General features: G+C 36.1%; 2 protein-coding genes across 4 annotated transcripts in view; one reads left to right on the top strand and one right to left on the bottom strand.

Annotated features, from left to right (window-relative positions):
• Positions 1-2,075, bottom strand: part of LOC120624188 (dolichyl-diphosphooligosaccharide--protein glycosyltransferase 48 kDa subunit) — a 67,719-nt gene extending 65,644 nt beyond the window's left edge. Inside the window, exons 1-3 of one of the 2 annotated variants that reach the window (XR_005658750.1) lie at positions 1,857-2,062; positions 1,520-1,758; positions 390-632 (exon numbers count right to left, since the gene is read on the bottom strand). Coding sequence is in view for 1 of the 2 variants with exons in the window: in XM_039890563.1 (XP_039746497.1) it covers positions 390-632; positions 1,520-1,758; positions 1,857-1,986 (612 nt within the window). In the remaining variant the exon portion in view is untranslated. Of the gene's footprint in view, positions 1-389; positions 633-1,519; positions 1,759-1,856 lie in introns of both variants that reach the window. The other variant, XM_039890563.1, reaches the window with a different exon arrangement.
• A 343-nt stretch (positions 2,076-2,418) lies between these two features.
• On the top strand, positions 2,419-17,724 carry LOC120624651 (ARF GTPase-activating protein GIT2). 2 transcript variants are annotated; one of them, XM_039891320.1, is made up of 12 exons: positions 2,419-2,572; positions 2,658-2,791; positions 3,090-3,202; positions 3,595-3,775; positions 4,016-4,146; positions 5,852-6,041; positions 7,480-7,552; positions 8,903-9,097; positions 10,483-10,619; positions 11,166-11,591; positions 14,620-14,886; positions 16,487-17,724. In XM_039891320.1, exons 1-12 carry the CDS (start codon positions 2,509-2,511, stop codon positions 16,652-16,654), a joined length of 2,079 nt encoding a protein of 692 aa, XP_039747254.1. In that variant the 5' UTR covers positions 2,419-2,508; the 3' UTR covers positions 16,655-17,724. The 2 variants fall into 2 exon arrangements, with proteins under 2 accessions (XP_039747254.1, XP_039747253.1); XM_039891319.1 differs by having other exon boundaries at positions 11,166-11,651.
• Positions 17,725-21,133: the final 3,409 nt, after the last annotated feature.

The following is a 21,133-nucleotide window of genomic DNA, read 5'->3' as shown; positions in this document are numbered from 1 at the left end:
TTCCAATGGTTTCTTTCCTCAATGTGATGTGTCAAAAGTACGTAACGATTCACAATTGGACTAGCTATGTGAGTGCCTGCTCATTTTTAGCCCCTTGGTATGGTGATGTTGTCTTATCCATTGTCTGTGTTATTCCTAAAAGATATCTCAAGCACTAAATCTTGAAATATTGATTATCCTTCGATGGGACCAGACAAACATGAACACCAATGCCTGTTTTGTTATGATGGGTAACACAACAAACATTTTTGAGTTGATACAGCAGCTGAGCTGGCACAACCTAATTATGTCTTAGTTTTCCATAACATTGCAAACACTACTGTTATGCACACTACTAGTAATAATAGAATAGCTAAACTCCTGAGCATATAAAAATCACAAATTATAACCTGATTCTTAGGGTTATAACTGTATGCAGTGCTATCAGCTGTCAGAATTGGTAGAACCAAACTGTTATCCTTGTCTAGAATCAGCCCTGTGCCTTCAAACAGCAAGGGCTGGGTGTTATGAACTCCAGTGATTGTTGGGGCATTGATAAGATTCTTAGGCGACACAACAATCCTTGTGTGATCTCCTTCATCCAGCGAGTCATAGTTGAAGTGGTCTATTACAGCTGCAGATTCTTCATCCATCTGAAATTAAAATCAATCATATACTACTTTACTTCTTGTGATATTATAAGAGCAATAGCTAATAAGAATGGTGTAATAGAGAATATAAAAATATAAATACCATAGGTTAGGGTCCAAGTTAACAATAAATAAATAAATAAATATACTACAACAATACACACATCACCATCTAGCCCAAAAGTAAGGGTAGCTTGTGTTATGGGTCTGTGAGATAGCTGATGAATATTTTGATATGAATAATATAGTACACATAAATACTTATAATATACAAATAAACACCCAGACACTGAAAACTATTTATGTACGTCACAGAAACATTTTCCAGTCGTGGGAATCGAACCCACGGCCTTGGACTCAGAAAGCAGGGTCGCTGCCCACTGCGCCACTCGGCCGTCAAATAGACAGACTTACTTGTATAAGTCATTAATACATGATGCAAAAAAATAATGTGAACAGTAAACTTTACACCAGGGACATGATAAACCTGACCCACAAGCTGGAGACAGAGGATGGGTCACTAATGTAGCCTCAGGCAGGAGCCTACTCGACTCTGATGAAATAAGAGTTGATAGTAAATGGTCAGAGATTAAAGGTTAAGGGAAAGTTCGCATTTTGCTTACTTAGGCAGTTAATTGGTTTTCTCTACTACAAAGGGTCAATATTGCACCTGCACCTAACTGCAAATTGCAAATCAATATGTTGTAGGGTGGCTGTTGTAAGGTTTATTACACTGTCTTGCATTCAAATGTGAAGGCAGTGCAATAGTAAAAATTATACCACATCAATGTCTGGTTATTATAGAAAATTGAACATTATTTGTGTAAGTGGTTCACCATTTAGGTATCATTGCTGTCACATGATTACTCAAAAAATGCTGTTAGAAGTACCTCAAAACCACACTCGGAAGCAATCTCTCTGTAAACATCTCCAGCAGCAGAGTTTCCAGCCATCAATACATTGCCTCCATCGTCTATAAACTTGGTAATCGCCTCTGTGTCCAGTTGACCACCGAATTCAACGATAGCAGGCGAAAACACTATCAAATTCTTGTACAAATATTCTCCATACTTTGATAGAACCAGGTTAGCGTCGTCAGCCAATTTGAATGTTAAACTATAACCACGCTCTAGAAGTAACATATACACACAATTAAAAATGGTTTAATCAATTCATTGTAATAAATCGATGCCGGTATCTAAGGACACGCCATCGTTTACCTCTTACCTTGCAAAGATTTGAAAAATTGAGAATGAGTTTCCCTTATGTTTAAATTATCAACTAAAACCAGGGTTTCTTGATCAGCATATGCTGCTGAAAAGCAGGCTAAAATGCCTACAATTAAATAAATCTTCATCTTAGATTGTAAAATAGTATTCCCGGTCCACTTCTGTAACCAAATTTTATTGACGTTTAACGTCACACAAAAATGTCTGACGTGTAAAACCCATAGATCAGAAGAAATACAAAAGATTTACAGAATATGTATAGATTATTGAAAAAACATTTGAGCAATGCACTGCTCTCAAGATTAAATTAAATTATTCTTTTAAAATAGTTGATATGTTAGCAACATTCTATAAAGAATTTTCAAGACAGAGAAAAGTCATTCGCTGACTGCGACACAGACCAATAAATAACTAGTGATTTTGTCGAACAGGTTTTATTCATATATACAGAATGCTGTGCACACATCTACGTGACTTTGACAAGTTTTGTGTCTTGCCTATTCTGTGGTTGTGTTAATTTTGATTGACGTTTTGAGAAATGTTTTATTTTTGTATCAAAGTTAAATAGGTAGGAAAATAGTTATTTTTAATAAAAAAAAGTGTGCCTATAGCTTGTTTTAGGATAAAGTCTTCCAAGAAAGTAAACAAACATGATGATATCGCGATCTAAACATCGCTCGTCGGTGGAAGTGTGCTCAGATTGCGGGGCATCGGGTAAGGCGATGTTCCAGATTCCTTTAGAGCCGTTAATTGATCCTACGCTGTTTTTTAATTGGGCTGTGTGCTTTTGTGGTTGTAGATCCGTCGTGGGCGTCGATAAATCGCGGGCTATTGCTATGTGCGGAGTGCTGCAGCGTCCATAGGAGTATGGGAAGGCATATTTCTCACGTGAAATCTTTACGGCAAGGATCTTGGCCTCCTTCGCTGTTATCTGTATGTACATAAGATCTATGTCAGTGCATGTTTTATAACGTTATATTGCACTATAATATTGATGAATGGCAATGTTTCTCACAAACAATAGGCTCTGTTTTCATATTATACACTAACAAGTATAATAACTTTAAAACATTCATGTTGGAGTTCTAGTTACCTGTTTTCGTTTGAATGTGCTTTATTACCTATGGAAGAGTAGGCACCAAGTTGACCTTTAAAAAGAGCCTTTCAAGTAGGTAGATCTTCTTTAGATTTATGAATAATGAGTTTCATTTAAAAAGTTGTTTTTAAACAGATGGTGCAAGCTTTAACTGCTCAGAATGTGAACAGTATATGGGAACACTCATTGCTTGATACATCAGCTCCTAAGCATTTAAGGAAGAAGCCACAGCCAAAAGATCCGCTACAGTAAGTGTATTTAACAATAATTCCTAGTAAAATCTACCTTTATTTTGGGAGTCAAAGAAACTATTATCATTTTAAGTGGATATATCTTCCTTACTTTAAACATTATAAACGAGTCTTTTTAAAAGAGGATATATCCAATGTTATAATTTTGTAAATTATAAGTCAAGTATGAGGTCTTCTTACTTAGTCTGAAATACATAACTTACTCAATCATATCTTCCTAAATTAATTATTTAATTCAATAACTTTATTGAGAAACAGAAAAATAATCACAGCACAGAATAATCTATGTTGTAGCCTTATTGCTACAGATCATTAATTTCAATTTATGTATCATCTGTATATTTAATTATTCTTTTAATATTATAATTTACGTCATAATTTGTTTTCAGCCCAATTAAATCTGAGTTCATATTGGCAAAGCACCTGCGCCTGGCCTACGTTTTACGAGCTAGAAGGGATGAACCCCCGAGTGAGTTAGGCAGGCAACTACATAGTGCTGTGAGGAGCTCCTCCCTTGACACAGCTATGCGGTTGTTAGCTCAGGGCGCTGACCCAAATTATTATAACCAGGTTTGTGAATTTTTTCAATAATTATTTATTAGATAATTTTTCTTAGTGTTAAATAAGACTGTAATAACAAAAAGTTTAACTGGCTGTGTGTGCTGTATCTATTTATTAATCCAGGCATATTATAAACCTATTATTTTAAAGATAAAACTCAAAACTTTCATAATTTAAATAGACCAATACATGGCACATTGACCATGTAAATGATGATGTAAAAAGCCTGCAATACAACTTTTTCTGCAGGAGAAGGGAAGCACATGTCTGCATGTGGCGTGCAGGGCGGGTCAGCCTGCCCAAGCGGAGCTTCTAGTGTCATGGGGTGCTGACCCAACAGCACGAGACAGTGGGGGCAATTCACCCTCAGATTGTGCCAGGTATTGAAAATTTATTTCTTTGCGATTTGGTTGGAAAAACTAAATTTAAAGTTTATTATACAGGGTTAAGTTAAAAATACAAGAAAGCTTTCTCTTCTTATAAAAATCATGATTTATTAATTATTTCAAACAAAAAAACTCATAAATCATGTTAGTTCTGTAAAGTGACACTACACTATGAAAACAAATACATGGGATTCGACAACGTCGTGTTGTTGGATCCGTGGCCGCACGATAGATTACAGAGTAGTTACAAGTAGAGAATCTATGTTAAATATTGAATGTTGAATATTTCACAAAGTATTGAGTTACAAAAAAAAATCCTAGAACAAAAGTTTTAATTCAAACAACTACTGGCCGAGAGCTTTCTTGTATTTTTTATTTAACACTGCACATATACCTGGGAAAATATATGTAAGAAATTAATGTGTGGTTGCAGAGGAGTTAGTGGACAGAAGCGGAAAGCGTTTGTTTTTGACCCCTGACGCAAAAACTACGGCGTGTTATAAGCTTGAAGTGTCTCTGCTCCTGGCATCGTAGCTCCATACCGGATAAACCGTGTATATATCTATCTATATATATAAAAGAGAAAGTGTGTGGGTATGTTCCGTATAGGCTCCGAAACGGCTGGACCGATTTCAATGAAACTTTCAGGGAATCTCCGGATTGACCTGGCGAATAATCCTGTAAAGTTTAATGACGATCGGAGCACTACTATTTTTGAACTGTCGAACTGTCAAATACAGCTTTTATTTACTATGATGATATTCTATTGTTGGGTACATGGGTGTAGATAATGATCTTAACCCGCTGTGAATGATTTAATATATTATGAGACTTCAATTAAAAATTGATTGATGTTGTTTAAATAAAATAAAGCAAAATCTAGCCCGGCGAAGCGGGCTGGGTACGCTAGTGCACTATGAAAACGTGAATGAGGAATTTTGACTAAGAACGGACAACGAAATGCTTGAAATTTTTTTTTTTATTTAGTTTTTAGTACACAATGTGCCGGTGTTTATTATAAGTATAGGGTTTAGGGAAGCTGTGATAGCCTAGGGATTTCCCAGCACGCACCACTAACGTAAGAAGTGAAACTGCTTTACGACATAATTTTTTTTAATTGCATTATTACAATCAATTGATTTTTACTAGATTAACAGTCGTATTAATTAATAATTGCTAACTTTAATAAAATTATTTACATTCACTGATATTAACAATCAAAAACTGAGGTTAACCTGAAATTAAAACCTCCTTGACGAACTCCCTGGCGCAACGGTGAGCGCTGTGAATTCAAGGAGAAGAATCTAACCCGGGATGGGTTTTTCTCTGGCTGGTCTGGTGGGAAGCTTTGGTCGTGGCTAGTTACCGACAAAAACGTGCCGTTGAGCGATTTAGTGTTCCGGTGCGGCGTCGCGTAGAAACTGATTAGGGGTATGACTACCATTATCCCTTACAGGTTAGCCCGCTACCATCTTAGACTGCATTATCACTTACCACCAGTGAAAAATACCATACTCACATCCACGTTTTGAATGTATTAGAAATAAATATGTAACGTAACTGAAGTATGTGACTTAGAAATGAAGATACAGAAAAACGTTACATTGCTATAAAATTTCTCCCATACGTCGATAAAGAAGTTTCACTCCACAAAAATGTGGTGGTATAAGCATCTATGTCATTTGGTGGTACGGTTTAGGCAAGGCGGTCACGGCGAGCTCGCGGACAGGCTGACGGAGCTGGTATACGAGGCGACCGACAGGATGATCCACTTCCTGACCGGCGAGCGGCCGGACCACGTGGCGGGGCGCCACTACATAGTGCCGCGCGCACACGACACCCACGAGATGACCGACGTGGCCAAAGCTGCGAGGGGCAAGCTGCAACTAGTAAGTTAAAAAAAAAAAGAAACATTTACCCATTTGTAACACTTAACAAACAGTACATCTTATATAATTAAAAACAGACTGTCTGTCTATTATGAAAATTAAACTTAATTTGCTATACTCCGCGAATAGTAGGAGAATCTGTGTGGTGGAATTTATAATATCTTCAATCCGTATACTCCACACCAAACAGATCCTCGGATATGTACCTTCTACGCACGTTTCGCTCCGAAACTGGAGCATCCTCAGCAGATGTTGACTTTACAATGAATAATTGTTAAGTCACAGACTGTCTGTCTGTGACTTAACAATTATTATTTATTATAATACTAATATTTATATAATATACTATAGACCGGAAGGCTAAGTCTGCCGAAGGCTTCCAACGGACCTCACCCATGACCAACAAAAAAACCAACAAACTTTTATGTGAAAACACTAATGACTAAGAAACCTAGAATGAAGTGGATTCTAAAATGGCGTCTTACTCTAATGCATTCCATTGATGCAAATTGTTGTCATAAACAAAGTAACACTTAAAATTAGTGCTTTACAATTTGGCCGTTTAAACCGGCCATAAAATTTAACCAGGTTAATTAGTTCAGCAGCCAACTAATTAACTTAAACTAACCGGTTAAATTAATTAACTAGGTAACCGGTTAAATTAGTTAACTATTTAACCGGTTAACTGATTAACCGGTTAATCGGTTAAAAAAGAAGTTGCTTATCTTCGCAATCAGCTTGATATTTCTGTATCAAAATCGCGAAATTTCTTGTAAATATAATTAAAACATTTTATAATTTTATATTTATATGATTTGTTAACAAATATCGACAGAGGATTTGTTAATATTTATCATCAAATGATTTGTTAATATTTAATAAATAAACACCAGATTTATTAAAGTAACAAATCATTTGTTTTTGATGTTTAAAAATGGTCTCTAATAAATTATTTATTTACTATTAACAAATGTTTTGCAAATTAATAATTCTGGGTAACAATTTTCAATATATTAGTGAGAAAATTTGATATTTTTTTAACCGATTTACCGTTTAACCGGTTAATCAGTTAACCGGTTAACTAGTTAACTGATTTAACCGGTTAACTAGTTAATTAAGTTAACTGGTTAGTTTAAGTTAATTAGTTGGCTGCTGAACTAATTAACCTGGTTAAATTTTATGGCCGGTTTAAGCGGCCAAATTGTACAGCACTACTTAAAATGCTCAATGCTCACTGCTCAGCTGTAATTATACTTTATGTACTCAGGAATTGTGGACACTTTAACAGAAACGCAATCAATTCGACTATAGTAACTTAAAGCCATTTCTTAATATTCCTTATTTAATGGAAACAACTTGCTAAAATTCGCGCTTGTATATATAACTAAATTGAATTCATGGTTTACGATGGCAACTGATTTCAGACTTTTGTTTTCAGCTACCAAATCATCTATTCGAGGAGCTCGTGATGGATATCTACGACGAAATAGACCGCCGAGAAACCGAAGCGAGTGAGTGGAAAACATTAATCAGTTTTAAAATCCCTCCTGATATTATAAACGCGAATGTGTCTTATTGTTTGTTTATTTGCAATTGAACCGATCTGGATGAAATTTGGCACATTCAAGTTTGCATCCTGGAGATGGACATAGGATGATTTTTTTCTACCTGCGGGATTTAAAAAAGGGCATTTTTACTTAGGCATGACTTGACTTGAAATAGTTTGCATCCTGGAGACGACTCTCCAGGATGTAAATAATATTATACTAGCGATATTGATGATAATATTATACTAGCGCCACTGCGTCTGCGCATAAGTCAACCTTTAAAGATAGATATTTGCTGTCTCGGACTTACTGTAACCAACTTTGTCATACATGATTTTATCGCAACGTTTACCGTTTACGCAGCGCACGCAGCGGAAGCTCTCAAAAGGAAAAAAACCCCGATATTGAAACATTCTTCATTGGTGCTGTTGAGAATTATGACGTCACTTCTATATAAACATAATTTTGTACGGCTTGGACTTTAAAATCTCTGTGTACATCAAGTGTTTTTTGATTTCAAACTGTCAGTTGCTAAGTTATTTGTTATTAATACAAAAAGCTTATGAAAATTAGCTTAATTGGCTATATTCCGCGAAAAGCGGAGAATCTATGTGGTGTAATCTATAATTTTTTCAATCATAAATACTGCATTGAAGTTATCCCTTAACAATTATTCATCGTAAAGTCAGCATCTCCATAGGACGCTCCGGTTTCGGAGCGAAACGTGCTTATAGGGTACATTGCCGAAGATTTGCATGTTGTTGAGTATAAAGATTGAAGAAATTATAAATTACACCATACAGATTCTCCTGCTTTTCGCGGAGTATAGCAAATTAAGCTTAATTTTCATATTATATCATGGATTTCCGCAAAGTAACGCCTGCTTCTATCCAATAATACAAAAAGCAATAATCTTTAATTAGGGAACAATGACTTACTTAAGCTCTAATAGGCCTATAACGTCCCGAGTACAGCCATGACACCCAGCGAGCATTTAAATATATTTTTAAATACAATTTGCAATTTATATCTCTTTGATTTCTGCAAAAATAAGATATTTTTTGGATATAGTGGGTTCGTTTCCCACAACTGGCAAATGTTTGTGTGATGAATGTTTTTTGGTGTCTGGGTGTTTATCTGTATTTTATAAGTATTTATGCATACTATTCATAAAATTATTCATCAGTCACTTAGTACCCATAACACAAGCTATGCTTACTTTGGGGCTAGAAGGCGGTGTGTGAAGTGTCGTAGTATATTTATTTACTTATTTTATTTATAGTTTTTTTAATTAGAAAGTGTTTCGCTTAACAGTTTGGCAAACTAGTGCAACAGGGCTCGAACGGTGTGGCGTAGCATTCTTGCCAGTGAACCCCGCACTGTCCGCGCCGAGGAATCAAGGGCGACAGAAGTTGGCTCGTCTGTCGGCGCCCGAGCTGGCCACGCTGTTACGGGACGTGCTGTTGGATGCAACCAGGCGGCAGAGAATAGCTTCGTTACAGCCCAGAGGTATGAGGGTTTGAATCAATTTTTTTTTTATACTAGTAGAAGAATAAAAAGAAAAAACACTATTGCACGTATAACATACATAAAACGATACTGTAAGGAGCATAAAGTTAACAATCTAGACATGCAAAGGCGGCCTTATTGCTGCAAGCAATCTCTTCCAGGCAACCTTTGTAGTCAGGACTTATAGCAAGAGAACGAGATAGTGCCAAGAGTGCTTATATATATATACATAAATACCAAAATGTATGGATATATTTAGATAATTTAAATAAATATACGTAATATATACATAATATATATAAATAACATAGATATAAGTAGATTTTAATAAATAATTTACAAACAATAAAGAATCTATTTGAAATGCCATCACTCAAAGAAAGGTAGCAGAGGACTAGTACACTCAATTTTTTCTTTCATATCTCATTATGAGATAAATCTTTCAGTTACCTTTTAATATAAATATTGTTTTGAAAACAATCTATATATATATATATCTAAAGACTATCTCTTTTAATGTTTTTGTTTTGTTTTTATTTATTTCAATACATTTGCTTCTTTCTATTTGTAAAACCTACTTTCCTGAAAATATTGTTAACATAATAAGACAAGTTAGAAAAGTAGTCTCTACGAGATTTGCTCGCTCGCAATCGAATAGTATTTTCGAGTATGGAAATACTTGAACATCGGAGTAAAATGGTTTTAACTTCTATTGTATTTCTATTGCTCAAACCTGACTGCAATTCTTTAACTCAGGCTTTTTATAGAACGTTTTTAAAACAAAGATTAGAAATACGGGATTTGCGATAATGGAACGACTCTTAAACGGTTTATTTTAGTTTGAAGATACCCAGTTTGATATACAGCAGGTGTTTTAGAGCAAAATTAAGTTTGGTACGGTATCAGGGAAAGAAAACCATTTAACGCCTTATGAGCGGTTTCCTCATGTATAGGGTTCAATCTTATTTCTGATGCAGCAGTTAGTTTGCGTTGTGCATAAAAAAATTATATAAGTTTTGATGAAAGAAAGATGTGTATATACACGTAAAAAATTCACAATTAATATTAATCTATCAATATACAATTTAAAAATTTAACACAAAGATGGCATCATTGTTCAAGGCCTTACGGGCCCCATAAACCTGTTTCTATCCGTTTTCACCTGAAGCATTACCCCAAATGTCCGTAAATGGGTTCGTTGACCGCTCGTTTTCGATCTTGTTGCTAGCGCAGTTAAGACCGGACGGCGCTTCTGTAGTGCATAATACAAACATCTAATTTTCAATGACTAACATCTGCAGAGGTCAGAGGTCAGTCAGAGGTCATTGTACACAGTAAACTGAACAGGCTGAGTGGATACGAAAGCTATTGTATTATTGTTGTAGGCCTTGCGGGTCCCATGAACCCCCTTCTATCGGCGAGCCACCTGAAGCACTTCTCCCAAATGTCGGATGACGAGCCCCTATACGACTCCGTCGCGTCCGATGAAGACTACGCCGCATTAGCGCCGATCGACCTAGATGTATGTTAACTTCTTTTTTACTAGGGGACCAGAAAACAATCGTTTTCGCGGGATTAAAATATTAGCATATGTTACCGATATACGCTTTATACGGTTAAAAAAACTGCAAAGAATAGCTTGCATCCTAGAGAAGCAAAAATAATACTTCTAGTGGATAGTGACCCTGTTTTCAGAGTCCAAGGTCCCAAAGGATTGATTCCCAAAACCGGAAAAATGATTGTGTGATCAACATGAATGTTTTCAGTGTATTCATGTATATCTGTATATTATAAGTATTTATGTATATCAATCATAAAAATATTCATCATTTATCTTAATACCCATAACATACGCTACGCTTACTTTGGGGCTAGATAGCGTGTATTGTCGTAGTATATTTATTTGTTTAATACGCGAAGAGAGGCTTTTCGCGAAAAAAACAAATGAAAAAATTCTCACGAAATCAACTACAGCTAAAACATTGTAAAAGAACTTTAGGGGTCAATAAAACATTGTAAAAGAACTTTAGGGGTCGATTGACCGCCACAAAACTATATGCTCCAACAGATATCCAGCTTAGACCCCAGAGCAGGGGAAACCGTGTCTTCCACATACAACCCGTCGCTGCCGACCGAACATTCCTTAGAACTACCTCGAACTCATTCACCGAGTCCCGCGCACGTACCTGAACGAAAGAAAGAGATAGAAACGCTGAAAAAGGAACTGGACAACCGAGACTCCACCATAACTGAACTAAAGAACCAGTTGAAGAACCTCCAAACTATAGTCGAGCAACTGACGAAAGAAAACAGTGCGCTAAAAACCACGAGCAGCGTTGACGACGATCACAGTATGACGTCACAGAACTCCATAACGGAGAGCAATAACGCCCTGGATCTCACTCCGCAAGAGAGAGGTAGGAGTTTAGAAACGGATCAGCTTGTTCTGGCCGAGGAGGTCGACGTGAGGCAGTCGAAGGCTCCCCAGCGACCGGTCAGTATGTTTGAGCCTAGGGAGGGACCCAAGAATAACTGGCAGGTTACTAAACACCAGGTACTAATCATTAATTTTACTAATTTTTTAAATAGTTTTACGGCCGAATACTGAAAAGACAATTGTGAAGCCATCTTTATTACTTTGCGACTGGTTTGACCTTATTAAAAACAAACTGGTTTTGTTGCACACTGCTATGAAGAACTGGAATGGAATGTTATGGAATGTTATGAAGAACTCTCAGACATGCAGGTTTCCTCACGATGTTTTCCGGCCCGTAAAAGCAAGTTCTTTCGAAAAGTTAAGAGGTGTGTGCCCGTTGCCGGTACTACCATAGAAGCCGAAAAGCCAGGCATTTATTATCAATCGAAATTTCTAATCATAACTCGCGTGTGGACTATAATCGTAGTGTTTTTCAAAGATGAGTTGATGTTTGTTATTTGGGGCATAAACAACTGCCTTATATTGGCCATATGATGAGTCGAATTAGTCCTATATATAACTGGGCTTGTTCTTATTCGAGACCCTAGGCACGCCACTGTGTGTGCCGGGAATCAAACTCGGCCCCCCCAAAAAGTAAGCCTAAGAACTAACCTTGGGCAATCACCGCTTCTGCAAAGCACATACAGAAAAACATAAGGCCTACTAAGATGCCATATGTAACTATTAAGATTCTTTTCAGTATTCGAGTTTGTAAAAATTTTCAATTGAAAGTATTTAGCCAAAATTAAAAAGACCTACAAGCATTTTCTGATATAGATCGCATATTATAGACGAAATTGAGCGCGCGGAAATTCCGAATGAAATCATCAACACATGAGTACATTGCCTTAGGACAAGATTTCAACGCAATCGAGGGATAACGTTTTCGAATTAACTATATTGCGTCAGTGCGTTTTAGAATCGCAAATCCTGTACTTCAGATTATTGTTTTACGATCGTTCTGTTAAAAGGCATTTAATATAATGCACATGATTCACATCGATTGCAAATCTCGTTCTAAGGTTACTGTACTGTAAAAAGCTTGTCTTATTTAATCTGCGCGTAAGTAGTTGGTCATGACTTCAGTATTAACATACTGAAGCAGTGCTATTCTATAGCAGGTTATAGCGATACAACGACTTGAACACGGATGATAATGTGAGATCAGAAGGCTTACTATCATCTTTCAAAGCTATATTATTTTTTTTGATATGGTTGACGGTTTATTACAGGATTATAATACTTATTTCTGAGATGTCAAGGTATTCTATAAAAACTGCCGTTTTAAAGTAATACTACTTTTAAGTGATAGTAGTAAGCCATCAGTATCCATAATGCGAGTTTCGCAAGCTTGTGCAAGCACATTTTCGAGTATTGAAACACTTGTTAGGGTAAAATGGAGCTAATTACCCTGATTATAAAGTCGTATTTCATGTACTCGTCATAATCAAGGTTACAGAGTTTCAATACTCGAAAACGTTTACAAGTGAGGAAATCGCATTCAGCTTAAATTGAATTTTTAAAGTAGACTAACCATGTAGTGAATATTTTAAAAGCGGTGGTAGATTATTAGTTTAACAATTAATACAAAACAAGTAGAGTGGTTTGGTTTGTAGAAGTACTGAATTTAAAAAAAAAATTGGCTTATACCAAACTTTAGTAGGTTTTGGTATATATAGCTAGAAAATCGGTTTAAATTTAGTTTTTTTTTTGCATTTTTCATAACATAAAGTAAAAAATTGTTAATGGTTGTTAAACATCTTGACTCAACCCCGAGCTTAATAATCAATCTAATCCAAAGTCTTCCGATGGCAGATTGAATCAAGTACTGCTATTCTTATCTGCAGGCAAGAAAAGGACAGAACTACTCAATTCTATCGGTCATCTTGACTTGGATTAATTATTAGTGTCGGACGTTTTTTTCGCGCGTGCCGTTTATTATATGACGAGTCCAACACAGTGGAGACGATAAACCGAAATACCCAGGAAAATATTAACCGTATTTATTATGTATGTTCGGGCATAAATCTAAATTTTTTTTTCGTACAAAAAGGAGTTATTCCGTCTTAATCCCATTTTTACTTACAATTAGCGGACCCCAGCGCCATCTGTCGGGCTGATTTGTGAATCTAAACCATCCAGGGTGCCACCCAAAAGCATACCAAAAAATTCATTCAGTGACATACACACGCACACAAGAAATATATATATAGTGTGTACCTTCAAATCAAGAGTGAATAGTAAGCGCTCGTCTATAAACATAAAAAAACAATACTTCATATAGATCTGATGAAGACAGCAAATCAACCGAGATTATTGCATGAATATGCATTTTTTACTCAACACACAACATAACGTCACGCCGTCACACTCGAAAAGGCTAGAGTCAAAGTCAAAGTCAAATATTTCTTTATTCAAATAGGCACATAGATGGCACTTTTGATGCGTTGATTACATACAAAATGTTTACGTACGAGTAGTAGTGAGTAGTGACGGCGATAACTACATTCGTAAACTTAAAACTAAAGCTACGAGGGCGCTAACTTAAAAACGCGCCCTGGTCTAAGAAGAAGCCCGCAACAAACTAAACAAAAATAAGAACCGACTAGTATTCTCTTTGTTATCACCATCTCACATTGTCATTTGAAATAATTTAAGAAGCAACCTGGTTAGAGCGATAGTTCACACCCAAGCTTTTTTATCGTTTACGTAATCCTTTATACGTAGGTCTTTCTATAAGCTTTCGCTTAATACGAACTTTAAACTTTTTTAAAGACATCCCCAAAATATAATTTATTAAAGAATTGTATGCAATTTCCTTTAAATGAATTGCTTATTTTGTGAGTGTGTTACACAGATGTATTTAGTATATCGGGTAACACTTACATTTTCTCGAAAGTTAGTAGTAGTTACAAATTTTTCCGCGACTGGAAGCTAGTTGTGGCACATTAAGTTTTTAGTTTGTATAACATTTATTTCAGTAGTGGTTTTTTTTGTTATAAAAAAATATATTTTGTTTTATGTATTTATGCGAAATTTGTCACAGCTTACAAGTATACCCGGCCTTGAAAGATCGTTAACACAGAGCGCGCTAGAAGGTGGAGTCTCCAGCGTGTCAGACGACGGCGCATCGGGCTCTGGCGCGGGCATCAGCGTCGCGGGCGAAGGCCTAGAGGTGCAGAAACGGGCAGAAGCCGTGACAAGGTGCATCCAGGATTTGTGGGCGGCAGCGAGGTTGCACAGGAACAAATTGCCTGAATGTGCTGATTCTATACGACGGACTGTGACTGCACTTTTAGCATTATTCCCACAGGTTGGTCTGCTTTTATTTTTATTCTATGTAAGATACATAGAATCCAAGGTGCTGGAATGGCAACCCCGCACTGATAAGCGCAGCGTTGGTCGACCCCCAAAAAGGTGGATAGGCGATATTGAGCGCCTCGCAGGTAGCCGCTGGATCAAAGGCGCACGAAACCGTGGAATTTGGAACTCCCTACAAAAGACCTATGTCCAGTGGACGTCTATCGGTTGATGTGATGATGATGATGATGTATCTTATAATATCGCTGTTATTATATTTTGTATGTGTTGTTTTAATGAATTTTGAAATTTGTACGCACATTATGTTGTATTCAAATTTAAAAATTCATTTTCAAGTAGTCTCACTCTATAACAATAATTCCCTTTACAATCCCATCGTAATATTGTCATTTTTAATAAATGGATAAATATTTTTAAGAATCAAATTATTAAGCACTATTCCACATAATCTTTAGGGAAATTATATATATATTATTTTTTAAGTGTCTCTTTTTTGTTTCAGCTTTAATTTTAAATTTACTTTTTGTTTAATTTAATTCCAAGTTGTGTACACATGCTATGGGTTGTAGCTTAAAACAAAACTTGTTATTACTTATATTTAGATTTACTTTTAGTTATTACCCGTTTTGTGTACCTAATAACAATAAATAAATAAATAAACAAATAAATAAGCACTTTCGAAGCGTCAGATCTTAGTAGTAGTAATAGCTTTTTGTGACAGAGCTCGTTCGGGGAATCACTACCACCATGCTTATATCTGCCGCTAAGCCGCTCTGGCGCAATGCTGTGTTCCGCTCTGGGCATGGTTGCCGGTGTAATCGTAGCATAAGGTTTAAGTTGGCGAACGAAGTTATCACCCACCCCCTTACAATTATGTAAACGTATATGTCTGAACGATTCATAAGTGCCCGTGATAGGTCTACATGAATCAAGACATTTTGAATTTGAATTTGACACATGAGTCTTAAACATCTACCTTTCAGGTTGATGGACGCAGAAGACGAAAAAGTCTTTATTGCACATACAATTAGAAAGCCAGGTTAACAAAAAAAAACATAAATGATAGTATACATATGCACAAAGGCGGCCTTATCAGTTGAAGCGATCTCCTCCAGACAACCTTTGGTTGATGAAACATATTACAGAAAACGCAGGTTGGTGCGAGCGCCGAGTTTTCCACTTACCTGCGGGTGCGTCAATTATACTAATAAAAAAGGTCTGTCTGTTTGTAGTGGTTATACCAACGGTTCGGAAGGCAGATTCTACCAAGAAGAAGCCGGCAAGAAACTAAGAGGTTGCTCTTTTCGCATTAACTGAGCCATTCTGTCGTAGAAATCAGAAATACATATAATCTCTCTCCGGCAATCGCAACATGAGTGCATCGCGAACTAAGTCGAATCGTAACATCGTCCTCTGTGATATTAATACCATCTACTGCGATCACCAAAGTCTGCGCAGCGTGTTGATTATGGGGAAACCATACCGTAGGAACAGGGCTATTGATGACGATGTTAAAAATAAATACAAAGCTATAACTCTGTCAAAACCGACCCTACAAACTTGGTCTCTTAAAATACGCCTTAATTTTCCAGACATGTACAGACGCGGCCTTACAACAAGTGATAATCGACCTTCGCAACGCCAGTGAGGAAGTGATCCTCGCCTGTTCCACCAGGGCGCCTTTAGATCAGGTCAGAAACGCGGCGTACGACCTGGCCAAGGCGACCAAGTTGCTGGTGACCCACTTCCAGCCCTCCTAGCGACCCATCCGCTACACCACAGTGTAGTATAGCGCCTCTAGGCTGCTGCTCTTTCTGAACTGCTGTGTTAGACTGCTGAGGAAATAAGTGTTAACGTGTTATAGTGTTATCTGATCAGTGCCCTTAGTACATGATTTTCTCACTCGCAATCGAGGATTCGTTTTCGAGTATCGAGATACTTCTACATCAGAGTAAGATGTATCTTATTTTATTAAATTAAAGCTCAAATTTGCCTGTAACTAGATCTTTTGGCAGGACGTTTGTAAAATAAGAACACACTGCACAGGCAATGCAATAAAACCTAATCAAATGAGATTCCTAGGCATACATTGACCTTTCACCAATTCACGAATTTCACGATTGTCACTAGCCAACTCATATAAACTAAGTTGTCTATGGTTCTTGCCACAATGTAGTACTTTGGTGTTTGTATTATCATATTTTTCACTTTTCGTATTGATTTAAGGGTATTAAAAAAACAAATTTATATTTTTTACATCTGTCAGGCGTCAGTTTAATTGTCCCCTAAACTTTACGATCCGCTGAATCGGTGTGGAAATTTTGGACGGCGCCGACGCCGTTAGTCATCACAAAAGAGTTCGTGAAAGTTTTTTCCCTGGAAAAAATCTATATAACTAGGCATCCAATTAAGGCGATTCCTAGGTTCAGTGAAAACGGGTATAAAGCACGAGGCCCATTTTACTTTGACGGTATAAAGTTTGATATGCGAAAGCAAAATCTCGATTGTTCCTTGAAATATTGTACTAAGGCAACAGAAATGTTTAATAACCTGGTGAAAGTGACCACGTTACTGGTGATACACTTCCAACTCTCCCATTAAAGTGCACCGTAGTCTTATTTTTGTTTATCAAAGACGCGCTTGTGTTGAAGGTAAAATCTGTTCGGTATAGAGCCGGTGCCACACATGAGCTAGGTTTTGAAGAATTTGAAGAATCGAAGACTTTGTGGTGATAAAAAATCTAAACTTAACATAAACGCTCAATAAATTTATGACATGTTTTGCATATTTAAAAATATGTCTGGCGCCGGCATTTAGCAGTGGCGTGCATAGAGGGTATGCTGATGATATAAAATGAAGAAAATCTCAAAATAAAACCTTAAGTGATTTTATAACTCTTAGAAAGCCTATCCTTGAGTTTTTATAACTCTTAGAAAGCCTATCCTTAAGGTTTTTTTTAACTCTTGTTGCATTCCCTGTGCATACCCTGGATGCTCGCCACTAGCTTTAAGCTAACAATAAGAAATGTTATCGATGAAAATTTTGTACATTTTGATACCAAAATTAAACTGATGGTTCAATTTTGTTCGTCCTTTTCAACAGAAAAATTAGTTGAGAGCTGTCGGTCTCGTTTAGTAAACTACCCACTTGGCACTTATGTCTTCTAAAATCCAAACGATCAGTGCCAGTGTGAGATCGAACGAAATCATTGGTAAGCGAGTGAGAGAGATATCTAAAACATTCTTAATCTCGCGTTTCGTTTCGTTAAAAGATCAAAATCTTTTTTATAAGGGTCGTTTCATATCGACGTGTACCCGAAACGTATTGAAACTACAATCTAAAATCTTTAACTGATGTTAAAGATCTATCTTCGAAATGTCTATCAAGAGATTAATATACAACGTTGATTTATCAGCGTAGTTAAAAATTTATTTACGCCTTGATCAACCATAAAATGCAACATTATTTTAATGCATTTAATTAAGGTATGTGAATTGTGTATTATTAATTTGGCTCTAGGTTGTTTTATTGATCACCAGCTTTGGTTATTTTGTTTTTTTTTCTCGTATTAACTATTAACTGCTGCACGCACATCATGTGCGCTACATAACGTGTAGTTTCGTTATTGTGTACGTTTCAAAGGGTACGCTACACATGTGCGTATAGATTTGATCATTATATCTCCCGATTACGTATCTCACAACTGGTGAAAGGCGTTAATCTCGCGATCATTTCTGTCAAACAATATTTTTGATTACAAAAAAAATACAAAAGTGACATTTGACAGCAAATATTGCAAGATTTACGCCTTATTTCCAGTTCCATTCGATCGCAATTCTTTTGGCGTCAAGTTTTACCCACACCATGGTTGTTCGAGCAATGTAAAATAAAATACCACCAAAAGCATTTGCATGTATTTAAAATTTCAGACTAATAATCATATTGTATTCAAATCTTTGCTCACATGTGTGACTAATATCGAAATAATACGAAATACAGAAGTATTAATAAATTATAATTAATATTAATAAATTAATTCATTATTTACAACAAATTATTATTAATAATTAACTGTCATTATTATTATTATTTGGAATCAAATGTAAAGATTAACTTATTATGAATTGTTTCGTCACAATATTTGATCTCGAGTTTATATTCAAACAAATGGTTGTTAGATAAATAGTTATTTTTAATTTCAAGAATATTACTTTCACAATATACAACGGTACAAATTATTTCTTTATGTTTACTTTTACGTTGTTTCAGTGGAGAATCACCCTAAAAAGGGAGACGACGACATTATAACAAAAAACAATTACATTTAGTACAATTTACATCCCCTTGGATATTCTTAAGTTTTTGTATAAACGAATGTATATATGCAGTTCGCGCCATGAAAGAAAATAAATTGCACGGTTACAACGTAGTGGGCTTATTTAATTGTGTCATATTTTTACATTTAATTCCTACCCTAACGCAATAATGGGTGTGTGAGTAAATAAAAATTCCCATTGCACTCACTGGGAGTGTTGTGGGAGAAGCCAGTGGGGAAGCTACACAGACCACGGGTAGCGGGGAGTTTCATTTTTGGACATTTTGTTGTTACGTTCACCTCAAAATATTTGATGTTTGCACAGTTTTCACTTTTGTGGCGCGAGCTGTAACTAATAAGATGTTTATAAAATGCCTTTTATTATAAAATATATTAAATAGATAAATGACTCGTACACTTAGTATGAAATATGCACTGCATGCCATATACTCCTTTTCGTGTATCGAAATCCTTTGAAGTGGAAAATAAATAGACCTTATTAATCTTGTTTTTAAGCTTAAGTTCGGTTACATGTCTACAAAAGGTATTTTCTAGTAATTACTAGCTTAAACTTTAGGCGCCATATTGCTTATTAGTAAACGTTCCGGAATACTTATGCAGTGTTATGTAACACTTTTACTGATAGCAGCTTTCTAATGTCAGAGCCTCAGGAAACTGTTTCATTTATTATTTCGACATAATACCAAGTTTACTATTAATGCCTACATAATGTACGACCTTAAAACGAGACCCATAAGGTATATTTTCCCTTACCGTTATCGTATTTCGATACTCGATTGCGATCCCACAAAACTCATACTAAGGGTACTTATCAAAAAATGAGGATTAACACTAGAATCGATGTTGTTTAGAGGTGCTTGTTATCTATTTGTTTGCCCTGTGTAAGTACAGTCAGCAGCAAAAGTTTTATTATTTTTCAGCAAATGTTTTATAAATACAACTACCATATAAGAAATTAAAACTTATTCATGCAGGTGATTGTTCAACGCTGTCGGATATTAGGGTTTGACAAGTTGCTAAGAGATCCACCATTAAAGTAAATGTACTAACGTTATACTTTGCGTCCTCACAGACGTGTGACTGTTTTTTTGTACCGCCACACGTGAAAATAGCCTTAAATAATTACATGATAATTATTTAAGGCTATTTTCACGTGTATTGTCCCATCAACCTATGGACTTCCACAGCTGGGTATATAGGTATTCTTATAGGTCTTTAATAGGAATTTCTAAGAGGCGTAGTAAAATAATTCAAAATTTTTGTTTGCTGACTGTACGCGGGGGTATTTTGATGAAATCGTGCCTGAAATGTTAATGTTATTCCTAAATTTTTAGACTAGACTATAGTTAGATATTGACAATTTCTATGAGTTGTGTAGATTTTATACCGACGTTCCAGGATATATAATTGTATGTTCATTTTTGTATGAATAGTTGATACTATGATGTATATTTTAAATGTGATGCTGTGATCCGTTTATCATAGCTATGTAAACTTGTCGTCATATTTCGGGCTGTATTTTGAATTGCTTGATCCTTTCCAAGGTGAGTTAGAAGGTCCCAATTATGTCAACATAGTTTCTAGCAATGATATTGTCACTACACTAAACTGTAAATAGGATTCGGTTACTTATCATCATATTAACTGATGGGCGTACACTGTTGGACATAGCTAGGTTTGTATAGGGTCTTCACTCTAGTCTTGTTTCGCTTGTATCCAGCGATTCTCTCGCGAGTCTGTATATCTTAATATCACAGCCAGCACAGCCTTTCAAGTACTGTCAAATCCTGAAGCCCCTCAAACTACGTGCCCCGCCCAGTTCCACTTTAGCTTTGCAACCCGTTGAGCTTTGTCAGTAAATTGGGTTCTTTATGAGATCCCACTTCTGATTTGATCACGTACA

This window comes from Pararge aegeria, chromosome 6 (assembly GCF_905163445.1).
Source record: "Pararge aegeria chromosome 6, ilParAegt1.1, whole genome shotgun sequence".
Taxonomy (NCBI): Eukaryota; Metazoa; Arthropoda; class Insecta; order Lepidoptera; family Nymphalidae; genus Pararge; species Pararge aegeria.
This window is presented reverse-complemented; position numbering and strand designations above follow the sequence as displayed.